Raw genomic sequence first — 12520 nt, forward strand, 5'->3', positions numbered from 1 at the left:
GCTGGAGGTTGAATCAATCACCAGTGGTCAGTGTTTTAATCAATTATGCCTGTGTAACGAGGCCTTCATAAAAACCCGGGAAGACTGGATTCAGACAGCTTCAGGGTTGGTGGACACACAGAGTTGCAGAGAGAGGGCGTGGAAGCTCCACACCCTTTCTCAGGCTTTGCCCAGTGTTAATCTTCCACCCAGCTGTTCCTGAGTTATATCCTTTTATGTAATCTAGTACGTACAGTGTTTTTTGAGTTCTGTGAGCCACTTCAACAGATTCATCAAACCCCAGGAGGTGGTCATAGGAACCCCTGATTTATAGCTATTCAGAAGTACAGGTAACAACTCGGGCTTGCATTTGGTTTCTGCAGTGGAGGCTGGGTCTTTGCCTTGAAATTTGATGCTATGTCTAGGTAGATAGAGTCAGAATTGAGTTGAATTATAGGATCCCCTGGAGAAGGGAAAGGCTACCCACTCCAGAATTCTGGCCTGGAGAATTCCACAGACTGTATGGTCAGTCCATGGGGTCGCAGAGTCGGACATGCCAGAGCAACTTTCACTTTCACGTGGTGTCAGCACATTGCTTGGTAGTTTGGGGGAACCCCTCTCCATATATACACACCTACATGTTGGAACTGGGTGCTCAGGACCTTTAATGGCCATGACCAACTCACTTAATTATAATCATACATTTCAAAAACTAGTGTACCTCATGTTTGGGAATGCAATCTCCAGAAGGGCTGGAGACATCTGACTTCAGCATTTACCAGCTCTGTAACCTTGAGCAAATTTATCTGTGCCAAATTTCCTCTCTGTGAGGATGGTATTAGTGCCACAGAATAAAATGATATAAAAGAAAGCATTTGACAAGCTGCCTAGCACACGGTAAATACTCAATAAGAGAGCTTTCATGTTTGCGAACAATCCAGTGATTTTTAATTTTATGAGGTAATATATATAAGATTCTTTGCTTATACTTAATTCATGGTATTTTGATATGACTAAGTCACATTTTAAATACATTTCTGTATTAATCAAATGATGTTTAGGGAAGAATTAATCTCTATGTTCATGCCTATCTTTAGGTTAATGTAAACAGTGAAAATCTTTTTACCCAGGCACAAGAGGAAGAACCTAATCCAGGAGTAGATGATTTAAAAGTACTTTTCCGTAAGAAGGAATAAGAAGGAAAGGTTTGGCTTTGGGGTGTTTACTAATAGGGGGCTTTATATTCACAAATACAAGGAGTGCTCTGGACAGTGTTTCAGAATCATCTGGGATGCTGTTAAGAATAACAATTTCTTATGAGTTACTAAGTCAAAATGTGATTGAGAGGATGAGCAAAGCTTAGAAATTTGCATTAACAAGAGAATCACACCTTCAGAAGTATGAGAACTACTGCCTCAAGGGAAGATCTCCGTTTTAGACCTAGACACTGGTTCATTACCTCTAAATAGATAAAAATATTATCTTTAGGAGATATATTTATCTTTAGGGGCAAGTACTAAATAGTGAAATTAGCTATTTAAAAAGCCTCTCAAGTATTCCCCAGGAAGCCATTTATAGGGAACAATCTTGATATTCAGATAATTCAGGGGGAAAAAAAGAGTAGCAAAACTTTGAAAACCTTCAGTAAAGTTCATTCTTGGTCTTCGCTTCCTAAATTTGTTTTCAAGTCCATTAGATTTAATCACTAAACAAGACCAAAAGAGAACTTTATTTTATATGATTTTATTTTACATTTAGAACCATTTTATGCTTTACTTAAAAAAAAAAAAAAAAAAAAAAACTCACTCTGCTTTTAATATTCCTAAAAGCATTTTAACCAAATCTTGATTTAGGAAGACTTAAGACATTGTGCATTATTTTAAATACTTTCATTCTTTCAATAACTATTAAAAATAAGTTCACAATTAGGTTTTCAAATGTCCTAATCATATCGTTTGTTCTCATTTAATGTTTTATCAATTCCATCATGTGCATACAGAAGTTTTTCAGACACACTGATGAAAATCAGTTCTTAATCTAATTACTATTTCATTTATTCAGAAATAGCATTTAGACATAAAACCAATGTCTCATTTTGTAAAATAACCTTTGGTTAATTTACACATCTAATACATCATATTAAGTTTTAAGTAGTACAATGAGTTTCACCACTGTTGCTTTAGTTTTTAATATTTATTGTGTCAGCAGGGCTGAAAATAATGTGGTTCAGTCTTCTGAAGGAAGTTTGTTTATATATATATATATACACACACACACACATATATATATATACACATACATGTATAATAAAGCACAGTGCCTTTGAATGCGAAAAACATCCCAAAGGCCAGGAGTCCTACAAAGGAACGACAAAGAAGGAAAGACTCCAAAGACTCTCTCCTCATTTTCAATATGCAAAGTGACTGGTTTAAGTCACTTTATTGAAGACATGGTGAAGAAAAGTGTTCCTTATTATGCCACTGAATAAAGCTACTAAAACCACAAGAATTGAGAGATAATGATCCTAAACTACATAGTTAATGGATCATCAAAAAAGAACTTCTCAGTTATTAAATATAACTGGACTGATTTCTGATGCCAAGTAAGGCTCATTTTACTTCCCCCATTTGTATAAAAGAAAATGTGGCCTGGCCAGTGCCATTCAGGATTCTCTGCTAACTGTAAAATGTGGACCAATTTCCTTCTGTTTCTTATAGTCCGTGTGTACATTCAGTTTTTTAAAACAAAATTTTTATGCACATAACCGTGTCAGATACTGTATTGCCCTTAGTTTAAAAAATGTACAACTACATAAATAAAAACTATTGTTTCTTCAGTGTTACTTGACATTTCTTCTGTAATTTATTTAAAAAAGTAAATGTAACAAGATACTTAAAAAAGGCTAGATACAAAAGTAGTTAAGCTGCTCACGAACATTTAAAATTTTCCAAAATGTATCTTCAATAATCATGATCTTATAAAACATTTTACAGTTATCAGAAAGTGCCCAGGCTGAGTTTACATAACTGAAATGCCTTAGTACAAATGTCTAGTTAGAACTGAAGTGCAGTATACCTGACTGACTGCTCACTGAAATAGGGATACAAAGAAAAAAGTTGATTGTGATAAAGTACTGTGCATTGGCCCCCATCGTATGTACAAAAAAGTGCCCTCAAATGAACAAATTACATGCAAAATATTAGTGATATCATTTAATATCCTAGAGCTCAATGCAGTCAAACCTCAATAAAAGTGGTTTTTATAGGTAAAAGTGATTTCATTTCTTAAGATCTGAATGTTCAGAACTTTTTTACCAGTTCCATATACGATACACAACCGCAGCCAACCACAAATTAAACACCGTAAAAAAAGTTAAAATGAAACACAGAACATACTTAATTTTTTATTTTGAAATTCCCTATTCCCTCTATACAAGAACCTTTGCTGAAACACTTTCCACAAAGGCAGCAGTGAATTTTCAGAACGTTTTACATTTTTTCCCCTCAGCAAAAAGATAAATCACAGTGTAAATTATGTTGTTCTGCTGTCATCTTTGGCTGGGGTTAGACCCAGAAGTTGTTGACTAGCAAACCATTATAGTCAAATGTTGCTAGTGCTCCTCAGGCCTTTAAGCTACAAACTCAGCAAGGAATGTTTGCATTCATCTCTTTAAGGTAAAGGTACCACAGGGTATGCGACAGCATCAACTTCCATAAACTCTTATAGACAAATGGGAAAAATCTACAAAATTAGCGAGTAATATTACACAGCAATACACACGTTTTATACTCTACACAAAACCAAAATTCTTGGTCTTAATGGCGAGTAGCAATTTCTGTTTGAGAATCTGTTTAGAGGAATAGAGTGGGACGTAAAGTCGAGAAATGCAAGTATTTGCAGTAGGAAGGTGTTGGTCATCTGGTGGTCTTATTGTGATGGAGGGCATAGGCTGAAATCCTTCTTCACTGGCTGGTAATGAAGGGCTTGATGTCCAAAAGTAAACCTAAACAGGAGTATAATAATTACAAGTTTGGCTTTTAAGAGATTAACCCTTAATTCTGACAATTATACATACAGCCCCATTCTTGTGTTAAAACCTACAAAGGGGTATGATTTAGAAGTGTCTTTTAAATTTCTTGTATTGAAAAGGAAAGTTTCAGGATTGGAAAAGAAAAAAGTGTCAGGTATGTAGAAAAGTGACTATGTTTCAATGCCTCAGCTTCTCATTTGCAATATGAGGCTACTTGATCAAATGCTGTCTAAGGGCCCTTCCTGTTGCTAAATTTCGCAGGGCATGTCTTAGTGGGAATAAGGTACAAGGTCTCCGAAAAAGGTTCAAAATTCACAGAGGCTATCAAAAAGTTATTCTGCATTTTATCTACTAGCAAAACCACCCAATACTTTTCAGTGGTGCATTGTGATACACAATAATTTTGTAACAGTAATTTAGTGTCAGACAGCATCTACTGTACATCAAAATCCATGCAATAAGCCATGCTAACACTGAGTTTTAAAACACATCTAATTTGTGTAATATAGTGTAAATTACTTTTTCTTTAAATATAACCAAAGATATACTTTCCTGAAATATTTTTATTAAAACATACTTTTCCTCACTGATAGTAGACAGTGACTCTCTCTTAAGGTAAAGCTTTTAAAATCTTGCATTTATAGTACACAACTAAACAGACAAATAAAAGGGCTTCCCGAAGGTGGTACTAGTGGTGAAGAACCAGCCAGTGCAGAGAGGTAAGGGCTGTGGGTTCAACCCCGAGGTCGGGAAGATCCCCTGGAGGAGGACACGGAATCGTACTTCAGTATTCTTGCCTGGAGAATCCCACATACAGAGGAACCTGGCGGGCTACAGTCCACAGGGTCACAAAGAGTCAGACACGACTGAAGCAACTTAACACATACAGACAGACAAATATATTCATTATCTCAGAGTGACGAGGAACCCTAAACTAGTTATGTGAGAAATCTCATCTAGAATTCTATAGGCGCAGGCAGGGAAAAACAAAACTCTTCAAGTGTCAGGGTCTCCAAAATCTTCAAAGAATTTATAAAAGGGCTGGAAGGTACTGTAGACATAAACCTGGCCCAACCTACTCATTTTACAGGTAAAAAACAATGTAAAGTGTTTCTCCGAGGATAAATGTGGTTACCCAGAGCCAGATTACTACACTGCTAGACCTCCAAGAAGTTGGAAAAAGATAAATACATAACAGAGGACTTCTCAAAAACTTTTACTAGTGAACTATGACTTTCCAAGAGGGAAATATACTATGTGTATAGTTTTATTGCATAACCCTAGGACCAATAATTCAAGGGAGAAGAGTTTAGGAAACCCTCTTATATTCTTATGACCCTGAGACACATATGGAAAAGCCTAACAATATGTGAAGGATAACCTCCCAAAAGAGGGAGAGGAGGAGGTAGAAGACACCATGATATACTGCTGCTAAGCTGCTAAGTCGCTTCAGTCGTGTCCAACTCTATGTGACCCCATAGACAGCAGCCCAGCAGGCTCCCCCGTCCCTGGGATTCTCCAGGCAAGAACACTGGAGTGGGTTGCCATTTCCTTCTCCAATGCATGAAAGTGAAAAGTGAAAGTGAAGTCGCTCAGTCGTGTCCGACTCTTCGCGACCCCATGAATTGCAGCCCACCAGGCTCCTCTGTCCATGGGATTTTCCAGGCAAGAGTACTGGAGTGGGGTGCCATCGTCTTCTCTGATATACTGCTAAGCCCAAAGAATACAGGAGTTTAAAGAGTGAAGCTCACAATTAAAGCTGTTGCTGGACATTTTGAGGACCCCACAGAGGGAGGTAGTCTCTGTCTCTTTTGTAAAAGACTGAATAGTTAGCAAATTTTTCTTCTAGGAGATGGCAGAAATGCAGTGAGATTTAACTTGACTGACTAGACAGGACACACTGGTTTTGCTCTGAATCCAGACTGACTACAAAAACCCTAATAAGCAACTCAGGTACTCCTAAAACCAAAAGGTGCAGATACAGTATCTGCATTGGTAGGGACTTCAGGATTGGTCTACAAGTTTGTCAAAGTCAAAATACATGGAATTATAAGGAATGAACCTAGGGAACAGCCTAGGAAGCTACCAGATGGCTACGTCAAGAACAAAAACCAGCTGGCAGCTAGGACTGCTGGACAACCTGTTGTGCTATAGTAGGGAAACAATGGGAGGCCTGGGGCCACGTGAAGATGAAGGAATGCTAAACACGTGGCCCCCACCCCATAAAAAACAAGTTACCAACTACCTTTAAAGGTAAATCGGAAACTGCATGCTTTCCTGCCCAACTATATCCCCCTCTCAAATAAAATTGGGGGATATATCTAGAAATTGTATCATTTTTTATACATTCCATAGAGGTTTGGTTTAGAATACTGAGAACTAAGGCTGGTTCAACAGGGGAAATGTCACAGGGAACTATGAGGTATGAATAGAGATTTTCTGGATAAGGAATGTCCCTCAAATTTCTACAAGAAAGTCTAGAGGAGGCTATCTTTTAAAGCCACTGGACAGGTTGATTTGGATATACTCACAGTTGGACATAAACTTCACAGACTTGATAGACTTCAATATGATCAAAGTTTATACTGTCTTAATTTATGATTAATTTATGTCTTCATTTATTAACTTAAGTTAATAAGTAATAAGATTAAAATCATAGACCATTCCCTTCTCCAGGGGATCTTCCCAACCCAGGGATTGAACCTGGGTCTCTGGCATTACAGACAGATTCTTTACCATCTGAGCCACCAGGGAAGTCCTACTACTTTAAAGATTAAAATCATAGACCTAGTACCCGTAATTAAGTTACTGTATTCATAGTATACAGAGCAATTACGATTCTATTAAAAAATTTTGCAAACACTTGCAACTAGTCAAAAAGATTAAGGATGGACGAATGAGGCCACTAACATACATCAGCACTCACTATAGGGGGAAAAACAGGTCTCAACTATAAGCTGGTATTATATCTTCAGGACTAAGGACAGCATTTTAATAGCTAAGATGTATTTCACTCTGTTTATAGTTTTACTCATACTTCAGATGTCCTATTACAGAATAGAGAAACAAAATTGCCTTTTATTTCTGACCTTCAATTTCCTTAGCCGAAATTAAAATCATTACCAATTTAAAACAAAAGGCTGTCTTTCATACAGTATTTAAGGTTTTTACAGTTTTTTCTACAAATTTTATGAAAACACTTACAAGATCTTGTCGTTCTGTCATGCTCATCTTCTCTACAATTGACCAGAACCACCGCTTGAACTGCAAGAGCTTCTCAGCATTTTCTCCTACAAATAAACATAAATTCAATAAATATTATGCATCAGTTGTATTTTTAGACTACTACTTATAAAATTAAAATGTGAATGGCGGGGGGGGGGGGGGGGGGTGTCTAATCCTAATACAGGAAATTAAGACCATTTGTACAATGTGAAACTTCTACAGTTCATTAGCCTATCCCAATGACCAAGACAAGAAAAACAAACCACTAGCCTCAAAAATCACATGACTTTAATTCCATCACTAAGTCATGATTCTTCTCATGATGTTAAACCAGTGCTTCTCAAAGTTTAATGAGTTTACAAGTCACTTGGGAGATCTTTTTAAAATGCAGATTCTCATTCACTAAGTATGGGGGAAGAAACCAGAGATTCTGCATTTCTAAAAAGCTTCCAGATGATGCTGATATTGTTGATTTGAGGATCATACTTGGGAGTGTCTTTAGATATTTTTTTCCCTTCTAGGTTTTTAGTTTATATCAATAAATAAACCAAATTCTTATGTCACAAATATTGAAAACTATATTATTATTTAGCACAGAAACTATTATGCAGTGATCTGCATGTTACCAAGCATGAAGGAAAAACAAGAAAATGTACCCAAATTTAACTTACTATAATTTGGCTGAAGCTGTTTGCAGAATATGAAGAATAAAAGGGAAAAAACTGGTACGTTCATGTATGGAATTAATCTTGGACTAGAGGTATAGTCTTCTCATGAATTTCTTGGAAGTTCCAGTATTTGATTGTATGTGTTAGTCACTCAGTCTTGTCTGACTCTCTGCGACCCCAGAGACTGTAGCCCACCAGGTGCCTCTGTCCCTGGAATTCTCCAGGCGAGAATAATGGAGAGGGTTGCCATTCCCTTCTCCAAGGGATGTTCCCAACCCAGAGATCAAACCCTGGTTTCCTGCACTGCAGGCGAATTCTTTACCATCTGAGCCACTAGGGAAGCCCATTTTATTGTATAGTCACAGCTAAAAAGTCTACTCCTTTGCAAAGAAAAAGTTGCAACAAATCAAGCACTGAAGACAAATGTTATTCTAGAATTATCACTACCTCTTGTTACTCTTTCTAGATTTTTCATGTGGTTGTATGTTATATATCTTTCTAAGTGTGCTCTGGGTTCAGTTCTGAAGCTCTAAAAAGTGAAGTTCTGTATTTTTGAGTTTCCTATTAACAAATTCAAAAGAGAGGCAGAAGGGAAAAAAAGGCTACATCATGCAATCAAATTCTTTAGAGGGCTTAAGAAACATGAATTGGGAAAGGCCAATAGAATTGTCATATGGATTATTTTTTTCTAAATAAATAAAAACCCTTTCAACACAGTTGTTCACCACAAAGAATTTTTACTATTTCATACTAAACCATACATTCTTTAAAATATAGAAAAATAAAGCAATAAAAGAATTAAGAATAACCTAATAAGCTATCATAGTTCAAACATATCTTAAAATATATAAAAACCCAAGTAATAAACAGCATTTCCTAAGTCCCTATAAATAGATTAAGAATTAGAAACCCAGAAAACTGACCAAATTATCTGTATAGTTTATTTCTTACGTAAACATTTAATAAATTTCATACCTGATTCATCATTGAAAGAGGTGAAACTGATCAGCATCTGCACGTTAACCTCACCACAGCCATTTACCAAAAGCCTAAAGTCTTCTGCTGTTAAATCTTCTAATGAATTTTTTGGAAGCACATCCAGTAGACCTTTCCTCATTGCCTAGAGGATTTCAAAAATTACCTATTTATTACTATCAGTACTTTATTTTCTACATAGCAGTTATTATCATTAAAGCCCAATATCTAATTTTAACAGCTTAAGAATACTAAATAATACTAAAAAGTGAAGTTCTGTATTTTGAGTTTATTAACAAATTCAAAAGACAGGCAGAAGGGGAAAAGGGCTACAGGTTCAGCAGTAAAGGAGTATTATTTTATCTCAGGAGTTAAATAGTATTTAAAATTATGTTAGTAACAAACAGGCTGGTCCTTAAGAAACAATCTGTTAATCATGTTATCCTGTCAATATCCTAGGAAAAGTATGATAATGACAAAAACCAATATCCCTGACACAAACTTACTGAGAAATGCCAAGAACTGTTCTAAGCACCTTACATATGTGAATTAATTAACACTAACCTCATCCTCATTTTGCAGAGGAGGGAACAAAGGCATAAAGTACTTGAGTTGTTGCTAATGTCATACAGCTAGAGCAGGCTGCAGTCATGATAAACCCTGACAGTATTAATTCCAGAGCCCACGCAATTATTCCCAGCACAGGGATCCAAACCACTTCATAAACACTTTTCACCAGGAGGAGAAACAGTTAACATAGTGGGCCTGATGCTGCTCTTTAGAAGAGTCTGATGGGAGGATGGTCCTTGACAGGCATCTGGAAACTTGGCTTTTGGAATGTTCCCTACATTATTACTAACTGATGTGGGAATAAGCTCTGCTGTAACAGCTTGCCTAGACTACCTGTGCAAAGGTGATTTATGATGAACATGTGTTTTTCCTCTGGGAGTCTGACAGGACTCTGATATTTCCTCTGCTAGTAGGGCTGGTCTCCAATAAAAAAGCTGCGCCCTGACTCTTAAGTAGGCTTCCCTAAACACAAACACTGCATACGCACTGCTGTAATTCACTGCTGAAGGAAGAACATACTGTTTTTTTGTGACAACTCATACCCCCAGAAAGAGAACTTTGAAGCTTGTACCTGGATTCCTCCAGACTCTGTCTGATGTAAATCTCCCCTTGTGAGAGTCCTTTTGCTATAATAAATCATACCGATAACTGCCTCCGAGTCTAAGGAATCCACCTAGTGCGTCACCAGAGGCATGGATGGTTGCAGGACTCTAAAACAATAGTCATCTGAGTCCCATAAAGAATCCTTTCCAAATTTTTACTCACCAGATCTACTTTCTGATGATTACATGGTTTTTCCAAGTAGTTTTACCCAAAAAGAAAGGAGTTGGTCTGGACTCAGGTACAATTTATACTGTACATAAACTCATTTTGGTTTTAAAAATTTTGACCCTTCATAAGCAAGCTGAATACACTGTAAGCTAGTTTAAAACACAGAAGATACAAATAGCCTCATCAGATCAAGTAACATTTTTTGGAAAAAACTTACATGTAATGGCTGTTCTGCAACTACCAACATTCTATGTTCAGCATATTTCCGCACATACTCATAAACATTCTGAGGAGTGACTGGTATATTTACACCATTAGGAATAAGTTCAACCTGTGGAAAATTTAGCAGTGCCATTTAAAACCAATTTTGACAAAGCAGGAGTAAGTTCACAGTTCATAAAACAATTTCCTAAAATTTTAAAATCTAAAGATAATTCTGTATTTGACAACTAAGAAATGCAGACATTCTAGGCCTAAGTGACTATAAACTCTTCAACCTCTCAATCTGTCTCACTAACTCTCCATCCATTCATATCTTTCTCTCCATCTCCTACTGTGTCTTTGTGTGCATGTGTGTGTGTCTCTTTCTCTTTCTTGGTCCCTATCTATCTAAATTGTTTTTCTATGTATCAAGCACAATAGACTAACCAAATTCATTTGTTTTACCTGTCCTCCACCTTCTTCTTTACACAGGTCAATTGCAAATGCCAAATCCATTGCTGAGAAAACAGCATCAGCATCTGAACTCTGAGAAGCAAGAATAAGTTGCCGCAAACTCTCGTACATCACAGGGTCAAAAAAAGCAAAATCGTGCCAATTGACCTAAGAGAGTAATCATATGAAAATGAATTATGAAAGAAACATCTTAATTGAATTCATTAAGTTGAAATCTATGATAAAAATTTTATCTAATTTGAAGATACATGATACACTGATATAGAATATCCCACTAATATAACTGATCTAAAGAGGTAAAATTTTAATAAGTCTTTGGCTCTGATAATACATTTAATTTTCAAAGTATGAAAAGTATGTATTTTTAAAAAATTTAAAGCCAGGAGTGTAATAGCTTTAAGTTCTAAATTTTTTGCAGGAACCAGCACTAATTATTAAAAAGTGATTATGCTGAGCAGCTGATCCTAAATACACATCCTGTAATTCCAGATGATAAATCTAATGCTCAAAGGAATTCAGTAACTTGCTGAAGATCATATATCATTGGGTTATAACTTGAGTCTGTTTGATTTCATGACCTTTTCCATAAACCTCGTTAAAGGCTCAACATTTCTATGCTGCTAGCTTTTAAGTCCCGTTCTTTCTCTGCACAAGAGCATTTTACCTGGAACACATTAAGAGGTCAACAGAGTCAGCATTTTAAAAAAAAGGAAAAAATATATATCATAGTATGATATGCTGTAAGAGAAAACAATATTCACTATTGGGTTTAAGCAGAGAAAATTATTGATAGACCACAACATTAACAATGCTAACTCATATCAGATGTGTGGTGTGCATCTGTAGCAAAGACCATACAATATTTTGTTGTTATAGTGTGTAATTAGTATTATGCATTAATTTAAAGAATGTGTTTTTCTCTTCCTACCTTCCCCATCATAAAGGAATGTACAAGCTGGCAAACTATCAAAACACAAAAGAAAATAAGCTAATTCTGTCACCAAGAGATAATTATCCAACATTGCTGAGCTAGATGTTCTTACCTTCTTTTCTCCCTTCTACCAACATACATCTTACATACAGTTTTGAAGCTAAGAGTGCTCTTTTCAATACAATGCTGCTTCTATTGCCATTACTTGCTAGAACAAATAATAATAACACTTACTGAGCACGTACTATATGCCAGGCACTATACTGTTGTCTTTACCATTGTATAAATGAGTAATAAATGTCCAAGGATTTGTCTGCAACAGGATCCAGGTCCATCAATCCCTCTAAACTCACCTCTGTGTTACTCATTTTCCTATGCTGTCTCCTCCATGTATTGAGATTTTTCCCCATGTCATTAAATGCTTGAACATGACTTTATAATGACTAGAATGCTTTAAAATTTAATATTAAGTTAATGCCATACTATATATTTTATTTAAAAAAATTTTGCAACTGTAAAAGCAATTAGATTCATTAAAATCACTTACTTTCCTACCAAGCAACACTTTAATCACATGTCTATTTAATGTGATAGGACACAGCTCATTCTGTAATAGACACAGTCCAAGAATCCTAAAAATAAAAACAAGCAAATTGTAATTAAATTAAAAAATTCTAGACCACATAACCCCATATA

General features: G+C 36.1%; 1 protein-coding gene across 5 annotated transcripts in view; it reads right to left on the reverse strand.

Annotated features, from left to right (window-relative positions):
* Positions 1 to 3351: 3351 nt before the first annotated feature.
* Positions 3352 to 12520, reverse strand: part of UBR5 (ubiquitin protein ligase E3 component n-recognin 5) — a 138018-nt gene continuing 128849 nt past the window's right edge. For all 5 annotated transcript variants that reach the window (XM_025265100.3, XM_025265102.3, XM_025265098.3 and 2 more), the window contains exons 54-59: positions 12372 to 12456; positions 10885 to 11040; positions 10436 to 10549; positions 8878 to 9022; positions 7214 to 7299; positions 3352 to 3982 (exon numbers count right to left, since the gene is read on the reverse strand). In XM_025265100.3, coding sequence (XP_025120885.3) covers positions 3770 to 3982; positions 7214 to 7299; positions 8878 to 9022; positions 10436 to 10549; positions 10885 to 11040; positions 12372 to 12456 — 799 coding nt within the window. In that variant the 3' untranslated portion in view covers positions 3352 to 3769. The remainder of the gene's footprint in view (positions 3983 to 7213; positions 7300 to 8877; positions 9023 to 10435; positions 10550 to 10884; positions 11041 to 12371; positions 12457 to 12520) is intronic.

Source organism: Bubalus bubalis, chromosome 15 (assembly GCF_019923935.1).
Source record: "Bubalus bubalis isolate 160015118507 breed Murrah chromosome 15, NDDB_SH_1, whole genome shotgun sequence".
Taxonomy (NCBI): domain Eukaryota; kingdom Metazoa; phylum Chordata; class Mammalia; order Artiodactyla; family Bovidae; genus Bubalus; species Bubalus bubalis.